General features: G+C 49.8%; 8 protein-coding genes across 8 annotated transcripts; 5 read left to right on the top strand and 3 right to left on the bottom strand.

Annotated features, from left to right (window-relative positions):
• Positions 1–2,630: 2,630 nt before the first annotated feature.
• Positions 2,631–4,469, top strand: FMAN_00211 (putative DIP5-glutamate and aspartate permease; the record flags this gene model as incomplete). The annotated part of the gene is made up of 3 exons (XM_041822034.1): positions 2,631–3,031; positions 3,084–3,377; positions 3,431–4,469. The coding sequence occupies 3 exons, from the start codon at positions 2,631–2,633 to the stop codon at positions 4,467–4,469; spliced, it is 1,734 nt and encodes a 577-aa protein (XP_041687755.1).
• Positions 4,470–5,214: 745 nt separating this feature from the next.
• On the bottom strand, positions 5,215–6,831 carry FMAN_00210 (uncharacterized protein; the record flags this gene model as incomplete). Its single annotated transcript, XM_041822032.1, has 1 exon — positions 5,215–6,831. One exon carries the CDS (start codon positions 6,829–6,831, stop codon positions 5,215–5,217), a length of 1,617 nt encoding a protein of 538 aa, XP_041687754.1.
• Positions 6,832–8,342: 1,511 nt separating this feature from the next.
• Positions 8,343–10,805, top strand: FMAN_00209 (putative recombinational repair protein mus-23; the record flags this gene model as incomplete). The annotated part of the gene is made up of 4 exons (XM_041822031.1): positions 8,343–8,486; positions 8,542–8,667; positions 8,716–9,808; positions 9,856–10,805. 4 exons carry the CDS (start codon positions 8,343–8,345, stop codon positions 10,803–10,805), a joined length of 2,313 nt encoding a protein of 770 aa, XP_041687753.1.
• A 741-nt stretch (positions 10,806–11,546) lies between these two features.
• On the top strand, positions 11,547–12,802 carry FMAN_00208 (the record flags this gene model as incomplete). Its single annotated transcript, XM_041822030.1, has 2 exons — positions 11,547–12,035; positions 12,098–12,802. 2 exons carry the CDS (start codon positions 11,547–11,549, stop codon positions 12,800–12,802), a joined length of 1,194 nt encoding a protein of 397 aa, XP_041687752.1.
• A 137-nt stretch (positions 12,803–12,939) lies between these two features.
• On the bottom strand, positions 12,940–13,986 carry FMAN_00207 (uncharacterized protein; the record flags this gene model as incomplete). Its single annotated transcript, XM_041822029.1, has 1 exon — positions 12,940–13,986. One exon carries the CDS (start codon positions 13,984–13,986, stop codon positions 12,940–12,942), a length of 1,047 nt encoding a protein of 348 aa, XP_041687751.1.
• Positions 13,987–15,311: 1,325 nt separating this feature from the next.
• FMAN_00206 (uncharacterized protein) lies at positions 15,312–16,491 on the bottom strand (the record flags this gene model as incomplete). The annotated part of the gene is made up of 3 exons (XM_041822028.1): positions 15,312–15,318; positions 15,403–16,418; positions 16,471–16,491. 3 exons carry the CDS (start codon positions 16,489–16,491, stop codon positions 15,312–15,314), a joined length of 1,044 nt encoding a protein of 347 aa, XP_041687750.1.
• A 569-nt stretch (positions 16,492–17,060) lies between these two features.
• Positions 17,061–17,724, top strand: FMAN_00205 (uncharacterized protein; the record flags this gene model as incomplete). The annotated part of the gene is made up of 2 exons (XM_041822027.1): positions 17,061–17,246; positions 17,308–17,724. The coding sequence occupies 2 exons, from the start codon at positions 17,061–17,063 to the stop codon at positions 17,722–17,724; spliced, it is 603 nt and encodes a 200-aa protein (XP_041687749.1).
• Positions 17,725–18,093: 369 nt separating this feature from the next.
• Positions 18,094–18,644, top strand: FMAN_00204 (uncharacterized protein; the record flags this gene model as incomplete). Its single annotated transcript, XM_041822026.1, has 2 exons — positions 18,094–18,488; positions 18,638–18,644. 2 exons carry the CDS (start codon positions 18,094–18,096, stop codon positions 18,642–18,644), a joined length of 402 nt encoding a protein of 133 aa, XP_041687748.1.
• Positions 18,645–19,272: the final 628 nt, after the last annotated feature.

The following is a 19,272-nucleotide window of genomic DNA, read 5'->3' as shown; positions in this document are numbered from 1 at the left end:
AATATTTCCCCAGGATCAACTGGGGCCCCGGATTTCAGCCCAAGTCTTGGCTTTTGAGGGGAATTGTAGCATCGTTACAGTCATTAGATTCCTTTTAATTTGGTGTGCAGTAGTGTTGAGGAGAACGCGCAAGTCCATTCACCTTGATATCTCTCGGTGTGGACAAGGATGTGCAGCTAGTTGACCTTCGCTTGGAGTTTTGAGACATATAAACTGGGCGGCAAGGTCAAAATGTTAGTCATAGTAAGGCATCTTTTGATGAGTTTAGTATAGCTTTTGTCTTAAGGTTTAGTTATTTGTTTGTTAACGTACGATAATCTTAACGAGGAGCAAGATCTGGCCTCTGAGTGCTGTGAGGCGACCCGCAGGGCGTTCAAGATTGACGATAACAACAAGGATGTTCGGATCCGATTTTTTTTAACGTTGAATGAGCGACTGTGGCACTGTCAATGATGCCAGCGTAAACATTCGCTCTGAATAAGGCTGTTGTTCAGCCACTTGTTGCCCGATTAGCAGAGTGCCTATCCTACGCCTTGCGAGCACTTGAGCAGGTGTCAAGTCCTTATCTATGCTTATAATAAACCTTCAATATGTACGTGCAGGATTCAGCCTAAGCTTGTCAGCTTTTGACAGAGCAAAGTGGGTGTGACTGAGCGCCCGAGGCTGGCTTCAGGTTCCGGATCGACAGTGCATCGAGGCGTACACCAAGGCATGATTTTTCATCACTTGTGTGATTAAAAAGTCACAAAATGTCTCAGCCTCTTCCGAAGCTGAATTTTCATGACACAAAAGTATGTAATTAGAGTGTTGGTCCTCGCCGAGCTAACTAGTCATGTCGATGCCGCCGAATGCCTTTCCCCAAATCATCAGCGCAGCATTCATCATCATCATCTGTGCTTATTATTTCATTCCCTGCCAAGCAAGACAAAAACCGTCTGGACCGTTCAGAAAAAGTGCGGAGAGAATCCCTGACGGCCACAATAGGAAAGTGATTCCCGCTGATGACGGGCTCTCCGCACTCTTGGCTGGGGGGTTCGAGTTGGGGTATTAGCTAATGATAAGGTAAAAGATATTGTTTTCCCTCATTTAAGCATGCAGTTTAGAGTTGTTTTTTCTTGGAGTTCTCGTCAGGTCTAACTAAAAACACTGACTAAAAGCCTGCTAAACTAACTTTTACTGGTATCTCTGGGTGCGGAGAATGGCAAGAATGGATGGAGCAAAATCTGTCTGTATCCGCTATCCCTGCCCCTGTACGAGATAAAGATCATCATGTGAACGTGATGGTATTATTCAAGGGGTGGACACCAAAAGTACCCACTGAGAGAACAAGCTGCTCAATCAGAGCTCGCAGTGGTCAGAGCCATCCCTGGCTATCTCTGTCCCTTGTCCTCATTGTGTTTTCCCCGCAGAGAAACAGACGGCAGATACTGGTAGATAAACATTGGAGCCAAGACCGCAGTAAGACCGGGGTGTGGTTTGGAGACAAGAAGAAGAGCCTATCTTTGAAGAGAAGAGCGAAGAGCACACGAGAACCTTATTGACCTTCCGTAAGGGGCGTGGCTTGGTTTGATAGCAGTGGATACAACAGGAATCTCATTAACAAGATCCTCACTGTGACACTCGCGCAGAATGGTACTAGGTAACTTACAGGCAGCAGCCATTGGAGATGTCGTACAGGACCAGGCCTCGGAGCAAAGTGCCTAAGCTTATCTCTTCCCGAGCTTCTAGAAACCACACTACACTCCAGTGAGCCTTGGCCTGCGCCCTTTTTTTCTCTTCCCTCTCTCACTTGCTTCTCCCTTTCAGCCTCGGCGCCATGATCAAGTGCCGGGCCGATCTTTGCTAGTAGGAGGCTGGCGTAACTATAGCGATGAGACAAAGTCAACGGCCCAAAAAAAGCCTGCAAATCTGCCCTGCGCCCGATTAACAGCATAGGCAATGAGTGATGTGAATTCTAGATTCTGTGCTGTGCTACAGAATTACAGTACAAATGCACAACTGAGGCGAGGCACACACCTACTCGCCACAATGTTACATGCAGAGAGATAGGATCTGACCCCATTGAGAGACAGAGAGAACGGTTGGACCGATGATCTCTGAATTAAAGCCAACACTAGCGAACTAAAGCACCCCCGGTTTACCAAGTTCCCACTTCATACACTGACAAACACCCCCGTTACGTGATTTGATCTTCACAGGACGGGCGTGCGTGTGTCTGACTCTGTCTGTCCGTCTAGGGTTCCATCGAGAGCATTACATGGGCTGCCACTTTGAGCATCGGGTCGTCTTGGCATTTTCTGTTCAAGTGATAAAATTTGATAGCAAAGCCTGGTCTGGGTTATTCGCGTGTGGTTGAATCAGAGTGAGAGTGAGACGTACGTATTTGGTATATAGCTGTGCTCATCCCTCTCCCTCTCATTCTTTCTTGTCCCGCCATCCTTTTTTCTTTTTCGTGCAACGTTGGGGAGAGAATCTAGCACACACAATATCGCCAAGGTCCTTGGCTTTAAGATCCCCCAAAAGCTTGGTTCTTGTCTGGCAGCTTGGCCTTCTTACACTTACACTTGGCACCTTGGCCCTTTCTTGTTATCTCCAAATCCTCTTGGCTTTAACTTGAACCAATCATCACAATGAGCGGCGTCGAAAAGGGAAACGACGTCGAGAAGACGGATCTCGGCTACGATGCCTCTGCAGCTCCCACCAAGGACATGGGCGTCGGTGAGGATCGTCACATTCGCGGTCTCGAGACCAGCGCTGAGACGTCGCTGCACCGAGGTCTCAAGGCCCGTCACATCACCATGATTGCCATCGGTGGTGCCATCGGTACTGGTCTCATTGTCGGCACTGGCAAGGCCCTGGCGCAAGCTGGTCCTGGCTCCGTCTTTATCTGTTATACGATCGTTGGTTTCGTCGTCTTCCTCGTCATGGCTGCTCTGGGTGAGATGGCTGCTTGGCTCCCCATGTCTGCTGGTTTCACTGGTTATGCTTCTCGATTCTGTGATCCCTCTCTTGGTTTTGCGCTTGGTTGGACGTGAGTATTATATTTCTGAGGCTGCACAAGTCACACGAGCTAACGGGTCCAGTTACTGGTTCAAATACATCATTGTCACGCCTAATCAACTCACTGCTGCTGCGTTGGTCATCCAATATTGGGTTGATCGAGATACGGTCAATCCAGGTGTATTCATCGCCATCTTTTTCGTCACCATCGTCGTCATCAACTATTTCGGCATTCGATTCTTTGGTGAACTCGAGTTCTGGCTTTCTTCATTCAAGGTCATCGTCATCATCGGAATCATCCTCTTCTCTCTGGTCCTCGCTCTTGGCGGTGGTCCTGACCATGACCGAAAGGGTTTCCGATACTGGAGCAACCCTGGGTATGTTCCTCAACTCTTCGCTCTTTTTCTCTGAGCCTCGCTAACAGAAACAGTGCCTTCAAGCCTTATATCATGACCGGCGACGCTGGACGATTCCTTGGCTTCTGGTCCTGCATGGTCAACGCTACCTTTGCCTACCTCGGAACTGAGCTCGTCGGTGTAACAGTCGCTGAGGCCCAGAACCCCCGCAAGACCGTCCCCCGCGCCATCAAGCTGACCTTCTACCGAATCCTCTTCTTCTACTGTCTCTCCGTCCTCCTCGTCGGAATGATCGTCCCCTACAACTCTGAGGAGCTTGCCTTTGCCAACAAGGCCAAGACCGGTGCTTCTGCCTCTCCCTTCGTCGTCGCTGCCGATGTCGCTGGTGTCAAGATCCTCCCTCACATCGTCAACGCTTGTATCTGCGTCTTCGTCTTCTCCGCCTCCAATTCTGATCTGTACATTGCTAGCCGTACCCTCTACGGTCTTGCTTCCGACGGTTCGGCCCCTGCTATCTTTAAGAAGACTGACAAGCATGGTGTTCCCATCTACGCCCTTGCCATGTCTGCCTCTTTCTGTCTCCTGGCCTTCATGAACGTTGCCGACGACTCGACCAAGGTTTTCGGTTACTTTGTCAACCTCACCACTATCTTCGGTCTCATGTCTTGGATCTCTATCCTCACGACTCACATCTGGTGGTGCCGTGCCAAGAAGGCTCAAGGTCTCGCCAACGAAGCTCTCCCCTATGTCGCCCCCTTCGGTATGTGGGGATCCATCGTTGCTCTCTCCATGTGCATTCTCATCGCCCTCACCAAGAACTACGACGTTTTCGTCAGGGATGCCGACACTGGAAAGATCTTGGGTGGTGAGAAGTACAAGACCTTCATCACTGGTTACCTTGGTATTCCCGTGTACCTGATCCTCATCTTTGGCCACAAGTTCATCACCAAGTCCCGCGGTGTCAAGCCCCATGAGGCCGACTTCTACACTGGAAAGGACGTCATTGATCGTGAGGAGGAGGAGTTCTTGGCTGCTCAGGCCGCTAAGCGTGAGGCTGAGGGCCCCAACCGTGGAGGATGGTTCTACAAGACTTTCGTCTCTTGGTTGTTCTAGATGCGTCCCTTATTGGATGTTTACTGTGTATATGAAGATGCCCGTTCGCGGGTAATGAGCGTATGTAGTCAAGATGAATATTATCTTCCACATTCAACAATTTATGATGCATGTTTCTAACCTAAATGTTAACTCCTAACGTGTACTAAACTGACGTTTGACAATTGTATCATTTCGATGGATCTTGACTCGAATCAACAGAACTCAAACTGGAGGCGACTTCAATTAGAGGCACTCCCCGAGGAGGCCAAAGTCCGTGAGATGCATAAATGTCTCAACATCACCCGTATACCTAGTTAAAGCGTATATGGGCGAACCTAGGGCTAAATTGTAGAGTCACTCTCGTCAGCCCAGAGGCAAAAGGCTCGACTGACAGTACCTCATAGAACAGATGTAAGTCAATCTGGCTCCATATTCGGTTTGTCAGTATTGTTTGTCATAAGTGTTGTCGAACATGCCAATATTGCCAACCAACTTCCCCAAGAGTCATCCAATTCTTATCACATATAGACATCAATATTTCGACCTCACATGTGTGGCTAGAGATTTTTTTCGGCAGCTTATCGTTGTTATAAGCACATGCTAACTTGATCGCCGAAGAAATGACAATAGCATCATATACTTGCTAGACGAGCCGAAATCACATCATGAGATAGCAGCATCAGGCCATCACTCCATCCATCAGCAACGTAATTTCACCGAGTAATCTCTTTGCATGTGCTCATCTCGTAGACATATTTATTATCTAAAAGTCCAAAAAGTCCAGATATGACGGATTCCTATGATTCAACGGAAACTTGAGATCTCCTTCACTTGATCTCTCAGGGTGTCCTGGTCTGACACCCAACATACCCCTCCCAAAAGGAACTTGTGTTGTCTGCCCTATCCGGAATATGATTCCGTTTGATGCAAAAGCATCTTCAAGTTCTTTGATTTGTTCTTTTGGCGGCGCTTCGTAAGGATCTACTGCGACGACGCTCAAGTTCTGAAACCTATATACCTTCTTCGCCATACCAAGTAAGTCGTGGTGCATCTCTGGCCAAGCCAACACCATTCCTATATGAAGGATCTGCAATGATGAAGGGAGACTCGCCATGAAAATCTCAGGTCCAATATCTTTCATGGCTTCGAATCTTTGCTTTCGCTCTTCTTCGTCGTCGAATACAGGTCCGTATAGGAGAAGTTGTTCAATCTCGAGGATCTCAAGACGTGGAAAGTCGACGAAGCTGGCGTCGCCGCGAAGTGATGAGTCCCAGCGGAGAAACATGGATACTTGTTCGATGATATCTTGTGCGCCGCCGGATGTGTGCTCCCACGTTGTGCTGGTGTAGCATAAACGTCGTAATGATTGACTAACGGGGGCGAGGTGGTGGTGTTGGAGAACGGTGTATTTGTCCATGTCGCAGAAGTATTCGAGGTCTTCGAGAACTGGGCTTCGGCGAAGTATTTTGGCGAGATTATCGGGGTCTAAGCCGTGTAGTGATAGGCGACGGAGACTTGCGAGGGCGGTGTCCCATGGTTCTGAGCGGAATCGCTCGCGAAGGGGGATATCCGTCCCGCAGTCTGCGTCGCTGGCTGCCAACACTTCAAGATTCTGGGCCTTGGCTAGGACATCCTGCATTTGTTGTATGTGGCAGCACTCGTCAGGATTCTTGCCCTGGCCTGGTAACACCAGATATTTGAGGTTTGGTAAGTAGAAAGGGGAGTCTCTTATGTACTGTAGCCCTTCTTGTGATGATCGGTAAATAAGAAGTTGCTCCACGAAAGGTGCAGCCATAATCGAAGCTTCTTGTAGCCACTTTGAATCAACATGTTCATAAGACGGCAAAGCACGAAAACCAGCGCGCTCACCAGCCTGTCGAAACAGAGCTTGCGTTTCTTTAGAGATCTGACGAGCAGTCACTTCTCTCAACGCAAAGAATGCCAAAGCACGAACATTTTTAGCCAAGTCAGGCCTCTCAAGAAGAGTACGAAGAAACCCTTCAAGAGTCTCAACCTCTCGTCTTCTTGCATCAGTATCACCCCACCACTCAGGACTGCTCGAAGAATTCGACTGTCGCCCCGAGTGATAACAGTGATACAAGATAGGCTGAGCTGTATTTCGAAAACGTCGACACGTGCGGCTCAAGCGAGATAATGCCTGCTGAGCCTCAATGGCGTGGTCGATCTCATCTGGCGGGAGATCGACAACATGTGCATGCTGGCAATGCACACAGAGATTGCGACATATGGCGGTAAAGATCTCGACGGGAAGATCGCCAATGGAAAGCTGCCGTCGTTTCCGCCAAAAGAAAGGAACCTCCGTTTGGAAGATTGGGCTAGGAGACCAGATATTCCCTCCGTGGAGGACATCCCGGTCCATCCTGGCAACGAGATGCATGGTATGGTATGATATGATGATCAAGTTAGGCTGTAGGTCCAGGGACGTGGGTATAAGGCGAGTGTAGGGATGGTTGCTGTACAAGCTGGACAAGAAGGATTCGAACAGCGAAAGTTGGACAGTGATATAGGAACAGCAGAGGCCTTGAAACACGGAATCATGAACTGTGGATGTAGATAAGTACTCCTTCGCCCCCTCGAGCGGAGAAGGGGTCGAGTGACTGGAATAGGAGTTGGTTGCTTAGATGCGGATATTGAAAGCGGAGGTGTGATCGCGGGAGCATCAACAAGGTATAATGGATCTTACGATGGCGTCGTCAAGGACCAGCCCTCGAGCAGCTGAATTACTAAATCGCAATTGGGGTCTTGTACAGTAGAAAGGATCGAAGCTAAAGTCCAAGCCAATCGTATCTTATGTCGCAATCACTCATCCAGCACCCACGGGTCCGTGAGCTGCATGCTGTACCAGGGATTGAACAGCTAGGATCATGACAAGTAACAGTGGTTTGAGCTCTTTTTTTGGTGTCTTTTTGCTTACTGTATGTGAGTCGACCAGGAAGGTAGTAGTTTCGGGCATACGGGATCAGCCAAATGAAGCATCTGATGATGTTGGTCGGGGCAGAGCATGGTCTGTGTTGGCAAGTTGAAGAAGGATGGATGAAAAGAGAAGGAGAATTTATGTGGGAGACATAGAGAGTCGCCGAAGACTGAAACATATAAAAAGCAAATATATCTCGATATCCCCTTGCATCGTGAATACTACACTACGTTCTAACAAAGAAAAAAGAAACGAAAGGAGAAGATGCTGTGCCACGTTGTTTGGGTCAACTCTACGTACAAGGTCGAGATCGCGAGTCTCAGGACGCACGCGCAGCAGCAGGTGGACCAAGAATCTCCACATCCCACTGGTGATAATGGCCTCATTCTTGATCAGCCAAGCTTTTCCAATTAACAACCGTGCATCTCGTACCTCGTCCTATCAATATCCCTCACGGTATAGGGATATTGAAGTGGAGGTTTCGCTGCTTCGCGTATCGAGGCGCAGAAACAGCAATGTTACAGTGAGAACCCAACGCCCGTTTCTATCTCCATGCATCAAAACTGAACTAAAAACGTGCAATGGTAACATCGCCTGTGGGAAACTTTCAGGAACAGGGACGGAGGAGTCTAGTGCGGAACGAGACCGAGACCTTGGTTAGTGCTGAGATGATGGGTCGAAACGTGGTCTGATGTTGGGCAAATAGTCTTTCATCGCCTGCGTAATTAATCAATCAGTAACTGACTCGTGGTTGACACCTGCTGCAAGATCCCGCTGCCATTCAACGGCTGGCGTCAGAGTTTAGAGCCCGCATTCTTTGCTTTTTTGCTTTTCTAGAAGGACTTGATGTTGTTTTGACAGCTCGTGAAAGATGAGCAGTCACTTTTGGGATCAGAGCCATTCATTGTTAAGCTGTGGAGGTGGAGGTGTAGATGGTGTGCACGTGACCTCGCATTATGGCGCGTCACCCTCCCAGCTACTGCTCGCGTCTCACTGAAACTGCTCGCGTAAAGCACATCCAATTCATCCACCCACCCACGTCACAGCTCGATTCGATTGTCACACAAATCGCAAGCTGTACAAGATGTCCGAGTTCACCGGTGAGTCTCTATTTTAACTACGGTATCACTGCTGCTCTTGCTAACGACCGTAGAGGCGGATACCATTCGTATCCTCGTTGCGACCGACAATCATGTCGGTTATGAAGAGCGAGACCCGATCCGTAGGGATGACAGTTGGAGAACTTTCGATGAAATTTTGAACCTTGCCCGGACTGAAGATGTACGGCCCATCTCCATTAGTGTCAATCATGGCTTCTAACATGAATAGGTCGATATGGTTCTCCTCGCTGGCGATCTCTTTCACGACAACAAACCCTCCCGAAAGTCCCTTTACCAAGTGATGCGTACACTCCGACAAAACTGCTTGGGCATGAAACCTTGTCCTCTCGAATTTCTGTCCGATGCCGCATCTGTCTTTGAAGGTGCTTTCACGCATGTCAACTACGAAGATCCCGATATCAACATCTCCATCCCTGTCTTTTCGATCCATGGCAATCATGATGATCCTTCCGGTGAAGGCAACTTCTGTTCTCTTGATCTCCTGCAAGCGAGCGGACTACTCAATTACTATGGCCGTGTCCCCGAGGCAGACAACATCGAAGCCAAGCCGATTCTGCTACAGAAGGGTCTTACAAAGCTTGCCTTGTTTGGGTTGAGTAATGTTCGAGATGAGCGCATGTTCCGTACTTTTCGAGATCACAAAGTCAAGTGGTTTCGACCTGAAACCCAGATGACCGACTGGTTCAATTTGTTGGCTGTTCACCAAAATCACCATGCGCATACAGCCACATCCTACCTCCCCGAGAATGTCTTGCCAGATTGGCTTGACCTTGTAGTCTGGGGTCACGAGCACGAGTGTTTGATCGACCCTACGCAGAACCCCGAAACAGGATTTCACGTCATGCAGCCAGGTTCATCCGTCGCAACTTCACTGGTGCCCGGTGAGGCGGTTCAGAAGCACGTTGCTATTGTGAGCGTCACAGGCAAAGACTTCAAGGTTGACAAGCTACCACTCAAGAGCGTACGTCCTTTTGTCACACGGGAAGTCATCCTTTCGCAAGACAAGCGCTTCAAGGGGCTTGACAAGAAGAAGGAAAACCGACAGGAAGTCACACGAAGACTGATGGAGGTTGTTGAGGAGATGATTGAGGAGGCTAATGCGGATTGGGAGGCCATCCAAACAGACGAAGAGGCTCTAGAAGAACGACCTCTTCCGCTCATTCGACTGAAGGTGGAGTACACAGCCACAGAAGGCGGTCAATTTGAGGTTGAGAATCCCCAGAGGTTCTCAAATCGATTTGTTGGTAAGGTGGCCAACACAAATGATGTTGTCTACTTTTACCGCAAAAAGACGTCACAGCGTAGGTTGCCGCTGCAACTTGGTAGACATTTCACTGACAACATTCAGGCAAAGCAAATGCTGCAAACCCAACGGAGGCCCTCGAGGCCCTCGATGGTGCTGACGACATGGTCAAGGTGGAGAATCTGGTGCAAGACTTTCTGTCGGCGCAATCACTCAAGGTCCTTCCTCAAGGACCGTTCGGTGATGCTGTGGCTCAGTTCGTGACAAAGGATGACAAACATGCGATGGAGCTGTTTGTTTCAGAGCACCTGACAGGACAAGTCCGATCTATGCTGGGCTTGGAGTCAGACGATGAAGATCTCAACAGTGCCATGGATATCTATCGAATGAGGATCGAACAGCAACAAGCTAGCGGCATGCAGACAGCACGAGCGGAGAGAAAGCGAGTTCTCAAACCAAAACCAGCCACCTGGGACAGTGACTTTGATGGTAGCTGGGAGAATGAGCCAGATGCCTGGACGTACGAGGATGAACAACAGGCCGAGACCTCTTCACGCGCATCTGCTCCCGCACCAGCACCAGCACGAAAGACCGCACGTGGACGGGCCAAGGCGACTCAGCAAGATGATGACATGGACCTGATGGACGATGATGAGCCACTCCCTGCACCAACCAAGAAACCAGTAGCCAAGCGGGCAACACGCGCCACAAAAGCAGCACCAGCCAAAAAGGCCCCTAAAAAGACCCCTGCAAAGGGACGAGGCCGCAAGGCATTCGAAGACAGTGAGGAAGAGGAAGAAGACGTGATCATGGAGTCAGAAGAAGAGCCCGCACCTCCTCCACCAAAGACACGACGAACCGCTGCGAAGAGCACCGCCAAGCCCCCGGCGACTCGAGGAGCGGCCAAGAATACACGGCAGACAAAGCTGAACTTTTCACAATCGCAGAAGGGCGGCACGCAGAGTAAGGCTGTTGAGATCAGCGACGATGAGATTTCGGATGATGATGCTTTTGAGCCGGCGCCTGCGACGACACGAAGTACGAGGAGGAGGTAGAACTGTGTGGAAGAATACCCTGGCATGTAAGAAAAGTATAAAGAGTCATGATGAATTGAGCAAGCTGTCAATTACAGCATACGATACTTGACGTCCCTGTTCTTCAAAGTGTTTTGGTTTCTAGGCCTGCGATATCCACTGGACAACAACCGTCTTTCAAGGCGACGATCTTAACCTTGATGACATTTACAAAACTTCACCCCGTGCCCCAGTGTATGTCGCTTGTGCTTGACCGATGTCTCACAACGATGCTCCTTGCAAGAGCAACATGATGAGTCTCAAACTTCCACATCGGCTAGACCAGTGACTGACTCCTATTCCCATTATCCATTCGACTCATCGCAACAAGTTCTATCCACTGTTCAAGTCATATCCTGTGTCACATCTCATCCGACATCGCCTCCCACTTCGGATCCGAAGCCCGAAGTCATGATGCCGCAGCGGGCCGCATATCTCCATGTCTATGCGGGGTAGCTTCAAAGATGGTCTAGCTCCCAACTTCTCACTCAGCTTTCAACGAACTCTGACTGTTTGATCTCACCTTGGAAACGAAAAGAGGCGCCGAGGCATCCGCTGGGGAAAGCATTGAAACATTTAATACTGTGTAGAAATGGGCTGGCTTGGGTTAGTTGCCCCGCTCGTTGCTGAGCATGCCATCCTCACCTGATCTATATAACCACTCTTCTACCCCAACTCCAACTACATCCTTCTGTGTCTGTGTTTCTGTCTAAGTGATTCAAAATGGCTGCAGCTGGTCATATCCGTCTTGGAACCGCCTCTCCAGGCACCCAATCCTCCACCTCCGCCACAATCGCCCTCATCGACACCCTCGCCCAGCGCGCATCCTCATCGCACATCGACATCCTCCTCCTCCCCGAGGCCTTCATCGGCGGGTATCCCCGCGGCAGTTCCTTCGGCTGTGAGATTGGCAATCGCAGTGCAGAAGGACGCGATGAATTCGCTCGCTACTTCGATTCCGCCATTGATCTCGGAGACACTGTTGGGCCTGGCGGTGGTGGTGCGGGGATCAAGTGGGTGAAGAGACAGCTTGGTGAGGAGGATGAAGTCCGTGGTGATGGCTCGCGCGAGGAGTTGGAGCGCATTGCGAGGGATACGGGTGTTTTTATCGTGGTGGGGTGTATTGAGAAGGCCGGTGGGAGCTTGTATTGCTCTGTTGTTTATGTCTGCCCCAAGGAGGGCATGCTTGGAAAGCGCCGCAAAGTCCTCCCTGTAAGACTCCCTCCTCCTCCACTCTATTATCTCTATATGGCGAGGTGAACTAACGGCTACAGACTGGCTCTGAGCGCCTCATCTGGGCTCAAGGCTCACCCAGCACCCTCCGCGCCGTAACAACCACCATCCGCGGCATACGCATCAATCTCGCCGCCGCAATCTGCTGGGAGAACTACATGCCCCTCCTACGCCAATCGCTCTACGCGCAGAACATCAATCTCTACCTCGCGCCTACAGCCGATAACCGCGATGCCTGGCTTGGTCTCATGCGAACAGTCGGTGTTGAGGGACGCTGTTTCGTCGTCAGCAGCAACATGTGCGTTCCCAAAAACACAGCGTCCTCTGGAACAAACGGTGTGAGACAGCGTCGTGGATCGTGTATGACAGAGGAAGGATTTGAGATTGCGCTGCCGAAATCGCCGAGTCGAAGAAGACGTAAGTCGGTGTTTGATGAGGATGGAAATGAGATTGTTTTGGGGTGTGATGATGACGGTGCGAACATGCAACCTCCTCCTGCGAAGAGCGCTGTTTCTTCTGGCAAAGCAGAGTTTCTTTCGCGTGGTGGTTCGTCGATTGTCTCGCCGTTTGGAGATGTCATCGCTGGACCGCAGTGGGAGGATCCAGATGGGTTGATCTTTGCGGATGTTGATTTCCGTGATTGTATCAGGGGTCGTCTTGATCTTGACGCTGCGGGGAGTTACTCGCGAAACGATGCCTTCAAGTTTAGCGTTGAGGGGCTCAACTTGGATCCTCTTCCTTATTGAGGGGACAGAATGTATGGAAATAGTGTATCAGATTGCAATGCTAACGCCTGCTTATGCTATGCTATGCTATGCTATGTTGTGCTGTGCCATGCCTTCTATGGGTATTCCTACGCCTCGCTGTCCGAAATGTCATTTAGTTACTTGGGTTCATCACCGGGTGGTGATCGCTGTCTCTGCTCCTCCAAGACCTTGCGCTCAGAATCAACCTCCTTTCTCTGTCTTTCAAGTGCTGCTTGGGCTAGTACTTCTCGTCTACTCATCCCAGCAGTAGAATTGTTCTTCACACCACCCAAGACAAATTCACCACCCGTCCAACCTCCAAAGTCCTCAGGATAATCCTCCTCTTCCTCATCACGTCCAGAGACAGTATATCGCGATGTTTCGCCAATCGTATGTCCGCCTGATTTCCAATCCGCAGCGTCAACTTCTCTCTCGATCTGATGACACAAGTCCCAGAAGTTTCTATCATGCGGACCATGAACATTATGCGCCAGTTCGTGGCATAGTGTCTTGCGAATGGTTTTGTAATCGCGATATCCATCGTGCGCATCTGTTCGTAATCGCAGTTCAATGACCTCGCCTTGATTGCGATTTAATCCCAGAATGCGACTTGTTCCCTCGTGTGTTGTCTGCGTATGCGAAAGAGGTTCCATCTCTGTAAGGAGCCCAACAGCGAATTTGTGCTTCGTCATGGCAGCGCGAATGCCAGGGTCCTCCTTCAGCCGCAGAAGAAGTTTCTGACTTCGGTCTGGATTCGGAAGGCCTTGGAGTGGTCGGACCTGAAGAAATGTATATTGCGAGTCTTGTGGATTTCGTCGCGTCGTCGTCGCATGTCGTGCTTTACTCCTCTGCGCCATCCTCGCGGCATTGCGCTTCGCAACGCGCTCGGCCATATCCTGCACCTGTTGAATCTCCGCAGCGCCAGAGCCCATGAGCGTCAGATGCTTGCCCTTGAGGTCGAGGAGGGGCATGTCGGGGTTCTTGAAGGGGGCCTTGAGGAGGGGAGTCTTTGGGGCGATGATCTTTTGATTTGCGACGGGGATATCGAGACTCGCTTCGATCTCGCTGAACAGATCTGTGATTGTCGCATCTTCGGGGAAGGATAGTTCGTATGTTACTTTTCGGTGTGTGATTGAGAGTGTGAGCCAGGACTGCTCGCTGTCGGACATGGGAGAGTCTGCCATGTTTGTACAGCAGCGGAGTGGCGATGGATTCGTTGGAGACGTTATTGTGACGGTTGTTGAAAGAAGTATCTAGGTGTGGGTTTGCGATTGTATTGAAATGACGTGATGGGAAAAGATAAGATTGTATGGGGAGATATTTATTTTATAGGTGCAGAGTTGGTAAGCAAGAGGGCGATTGTCTGTGTCGCATACTCCGTAGATTGAGCGATGCTATCGTGTTCGGAGACTTTCGGCGTCTGCTTTGTAATACGTCACTTGCACTGCCTGGGCGCCACCTCTAAGCAGACCTACCTAAGCAGATCTAAGGCACTGAAGAATTTACAGTGATGATTATACCATCGGAAATAGTGAATACGGGATTCTTGGCGAGTACCGATAAGTCCGGCCTTAAGTGAATTAGAATTGAGTTTGTTAATAAAACATTGGAAAGATTAAGTGTGGCCATGCTTCTCATTGAGATGATTGTGGGATGCCTCAATTGGTAATGAACAGAAATGTCTCTGAGGTTCTGCAACACAACACAACCACTGCAGTCATTCCAATGTCATGTCAATATGTAACAAGACCAATAGAATCACTCAATTAAACACCGTATTCTTTAACACACTGACTCCGTATTCGCATCTCAAGATCATCAATAGATCACGTCGGTCAGCTACCCTAAATCACCCGGCCCCGAGATACCCTCTCGTACGAGTGTCACCATATGATAACGACGATCTTATCACTCCCATCACGAGATCCGTTCCGTTGGTTCGCTTCAGAAAAGCACGAACCCGAACCCAAAAGCTTGGATCCGTCCGTCCGTCCGTTCCCGTGTGTGCCACCCGAGCCTCATCACCAGCCTCAGCCTCATCAACATCATCGCTTGTGGTAGATCTCCCGCTTGCAACGACACTATCGACAAAAAAACCGTTGAGATCTTATCACGATCGACCTAAGAATTTAGCTTCTTGTGGCTTATAGCCGAGACGTGAACTATTACCGGCTGCACTACACTTCACCACTAATAATGAGATGTGATCTGTAGACTTAGATCATGTCCTCGCCCGCGAGTGTCACGTATCACATAATTCTGAGAAACATGTAACAAACTAAAACCCAATTTCAACTCTTTATTTACTCCTACTATACAGAGTACATATAAACCTAACAAAAGAAAAAAAAGTAAACGAAGTCGTAAACTTCATGCCCCCAAAAACGCCGCTAGATATAAGACGTGAGAAAAAGCATCGTTCGTCGTAGTCGTCGCCGAATTAGATAATAAGCATTCTTTGAGTTTTTTAATTTTATACTTATGCTCCTTCCCTGCAAATTACATGTCACTATTGGCTATGCACTTGTCAGATGAGAAAGGCGGACAAAAAATGGTAGAAAGGGGTCCGCAGCATAGGGGGGAAGGGAGAGAAAACTTACAGTAGTGCCAGTGTGAGATCACCGTGGATTCTAGCCTTGAGCTCGATTTCGATCTCGAGGTTAAGCTCGAGATGCAAGCTGAGGGCGTCGCTCTTACCGCCGCCTCCCTGCTGTTGCTGCTGCATCTGTTGCTGTTGTTGTTGTTGCTGCATTTGCTGCTGTTGGCGTTGCTGTTGCATTTGCTGCTGTTGGCGCTGCTGCAGCTGCTGGTCTTGCTTCGAAAACTGTTTGCGGCCCTCATCGTCAGATTCTTCGTCGAGCCATGCAGGGCGTCGACGTCTTACATCGGCGGCCTTTGCGTTTCCGCGTCTTCCTCCTTTGCGGCCTGGCTCAGCCTGCTGGGGAGGTGTAGCCGGCTCGTTCTCCTCTTCGGACTCGGACTCTGACTCGTCGTCTTCGGAATCTTCCTCCGAGTCTTCTTCGGAGTCATCTTCGGAGTCATCTTCAGAGTCAAAGTCATCGTCGTCGTCTTCAGAGTCGTCCTCGTCCTCGCTCTCCTCCTTGACGGGCTGACGCTTCTGCTTGGCCTTGGTCTCTTGGGCTGTCTTCTGAGTCTCGGCCTTTGCTTGCTCTAGCTTTGAGTCGGCGTCATCCTCCTCTTTCTTTACTTCCTCGGGCTTCTTGTCGTCTGCCTTGGCCTCTTCAGGCTTTGAGGCCTCGGGCTTAGATTCCTCTGGCTTGGACTCATCGGGCTTTGACTCTTCAGCCTTTGGCTCTTCGGGCTTGTCCTGACCAGGTTGCTCAGGCTTGTCCTCCTTGTCACCGGGTGTCTCAGCCTTTGCGTTCTCGGTGTCGGACTTAGACTCGTTCTTAGCATCTTCAGGCTTGGACCCGGACTCTTGACCTGGCTGTTGCTGTTGAGCCTCTTGTCCCTGGCCCTGGTTCTGGCTCTGCTCCTCTTGCTGACCCTCGTTCTGGTTCTGGTTGAAAGGGTTGCTGTCGTTACCCTGCTCCTGCTGGTTCTGGCCTTGACCAGGAGACTGAGGAGCCTGAGATTCGCCTCGCTTCTGCGAGTCCTAAAGGAATTTAATTCCCGATCAGAGAATACAAACTCGCAGTACAACTTACCTGCTGAGATGGAGAAGACATGGTTGTGTATGGTAGTATTTACTTCGCTGAATGAACAATGGGTTTCCAAAAAACAATGACTTATTTGCTTGCTGCTGACATGTAATAATTAAGTTGAAGTTTTTCTATGCTAAAGTCCCAAGCATGGTTTTTGAGATTAATACGTGTCGAGTCCGAAACCTGTTGAAGATGCTTGACTGACGCAATAAGTGTCATTGTATCCGACCTCGAACCCTTGAAGAACCGGTTTCTATCGTTGCGATGGGATTGGAAACGAATTTCGACGTGACAGGTCAAAGTGACGTAAAAAATGGCATCCCAATCCTGGCCATATGACGTTACCCCCCTCCCTTCTACCCCCAGTTCTGCCTGATGGGGGTGGGAGTGTAGAAGGGTTGCAGGGATCAGGATTATATGCTTGTGGCTGGTGTTGAGGAGAAATGTATGGGTCAAGATCCTACAAAGTGGGCTGGACGTCATGCAGTCTAGGTGAGAGAGTCTTGCTGCTGTCAAACATACCCTTTCACAATACGATACGCGGCAGAAAGAAAAAAACAAGTCCCAAAGAGAACAAAGCAGATCAGGAAAACATGGTTATCGGATTGCTTGCCATCGCGGCTATCCCGACCGTTACAGGCGTGGGTAACGCCGTGAGTGCGCAGAAGAGACAGAATGAGAGCATGAGCAAGGAACAAGAAAAGTTCCACCTCACGTTCATGCTACGGCAGAATGGAAAGATAGAAGAGGTTGGACAAGGAGTTCTCGTGGACAAGAAGGTGAGTTCCCTTGCCCCCTCACTTCACTAGACACATACGCATACTTACACACAAACATCAGATGTATCTCAACCTCTCAGATGCCCCCGTGCAAGGCTACAGATTTCTAGGCTGGTATTTCAAGTATCCCAGCGAGGAAGGGCACCTGGGGCTGGTGAGCATGGTATCTGACGACCCGCCGGCGCTGAACTGGATATTCGTGGACAAGAACACGCACATGGTGACCTTTGGGGGGAAGAAGGACACCATCGGGCACGTCATAGGACCCTGGGGCTGGACAGCAGATGAGCGCTTCCTGACGCTGCAGGGAGACCATGATTCGTTTGTGGCGGTGCGGGACGAGGATGGGAAATGGGCTGTCTATTGGGACCCGGAGGGTGATATTGAGGACGAGATTGACGATGAGGAGAGATGTCAGCCAGTGAGACTGAGGAGAAGACCGCAGCTCGGCATGGAAAGCAGTTATGTCAAGAAATAGCATGATATGACTTGGCTTGGCTGGGGTAGTCTAGTGAGTACCTAGGTAATGTCTGGGGCAGACCGTTAATGGCCGTTGGGGACAGAAGTTGTAGTGGAGGGGTCAAGTCACATAAAGTGGGTTGGGTTGAGCAGGGTATTTTACTGGATTCTCATCTCGATCATGACCTCATGGGCCTCTAAATCCTGTTATGAGATTCTGTGTAGTTTCAAACTTATATCATGTCCCGTTCTTTAAGTTACTTTAATTTCTCCAAAGCTGTAACGTTTTTAGTGAGATATCCAAACCATACTAATCCACTAACACCACCAACACCAACACCAACACTCAATATTTACATCTTAAGCAAGCGACTCTTTTTAATTCATCATGTCTTCCATGGAAAAGGACCGCATCGAGTCTGACGACCAGACCTTGTCCAGCGAAGAAGCGCCCCGACGAGAGCGCCGCAGCAAGAAGAAGAGCAGCAAGCGCCGCCAGCAAGCACCACCCCAACAGCAGCAGCAGCAGGGCGGAGGATCTGGACCTCTCGACCAGCTGCCTCTCGCCGGAGACCTGGGCAACACAGTCGGCGGCGTCACAGACGGCGTGACCAACACCCTAGGCGGCGTCACGGGCGGTCTGGGCGGGCTCACGGGCGGTCAGCAGCAGGGCGGCGGCGGTGATGCTGGCAAAGACACGCTGCGACTGCGCCTGGATCTCAACCTCGACATTGAGATCCAGCTCAAGGCTCGTATCCACGGTGATCTCGAGCTCTCTCTACTGTACGTGACAACCCCCCAATCTTTCCTTAAAAACTTGTCCCTGTGGCCGTCGTATCTTACTTGGCTTGCAAATCTCCAGAACGGGATAGACGCCGCCGTGTGTTGTTTTGATGACAAGCAGAGGCTAATTATCGCTTTGCGCTGTGCAGAAACTAGAGATTGGCACTATTTGTTTAGGCTATGTTTATGTTTGGCTTTGTTCTGTTCATGTCATGATGGGACCCATGTAATGTTACTGTTAGTACGACAGCACGACGATCTGTGGCGGCGCAACATGGTGTTTATTAATGATGGTTTACTACTGCTGTTTCTGGGAGGGATAAATACAACAACACTACAACGTTATATACTACATGAATCCAAAAGCATTCACTCTCTACTCACTCTGATTCTATGTGAACACCGTAAAATAGTAGATATTCACAGAACTCACACTGAGTGAGAACAGAGTGACGAAAATGAAAGAACATGTCAGTTTGGAAATTCCCCGACACTAACCAAAACGTCAGATTGCATCAAACGACAAGGATGTAGTTGGCAGCTAGCAAGCCACACACGATAATGCCACGCAAGCCACCTCCAACACCATCCTCTTCAAGTCTAGCCCAACCGTTCCAGCCAGGAACCAGCTTCAGAGAAAGCTTGGTCCAGAGTGGAAGCAGGGACTAGGTTTTGTAGCAGCTCCCACCAATCAATTCTCTTTATTCAGTGAAAAACCAGGGTTCACACTTTTAGCTGTCTTGTCTCATCTTGCTCACATCCCTGCTAGTCTCTTGTTCCCGGG

The sequence above is a fragment of the Fusarium mangiferae genome (assembly GCF_900044065.1).
Source record: "Fusarium mangiferae strain MRC7560 genome assembly, contig: FMAN_scaffold013, whole genome shotgun sequence".
Lineage (NCBI taxonomy): Eukaryota > Fungi > Ascomycota > Sordariomycetes > Hypocreales > Nectriaceae > Fusarium > Fusarium mangiferae.
The sequence above is the reverse complement of the archived record's forward strand: the minus strand, read 5'-3'. Positions and strand labels throughout refer to the sequence as shown.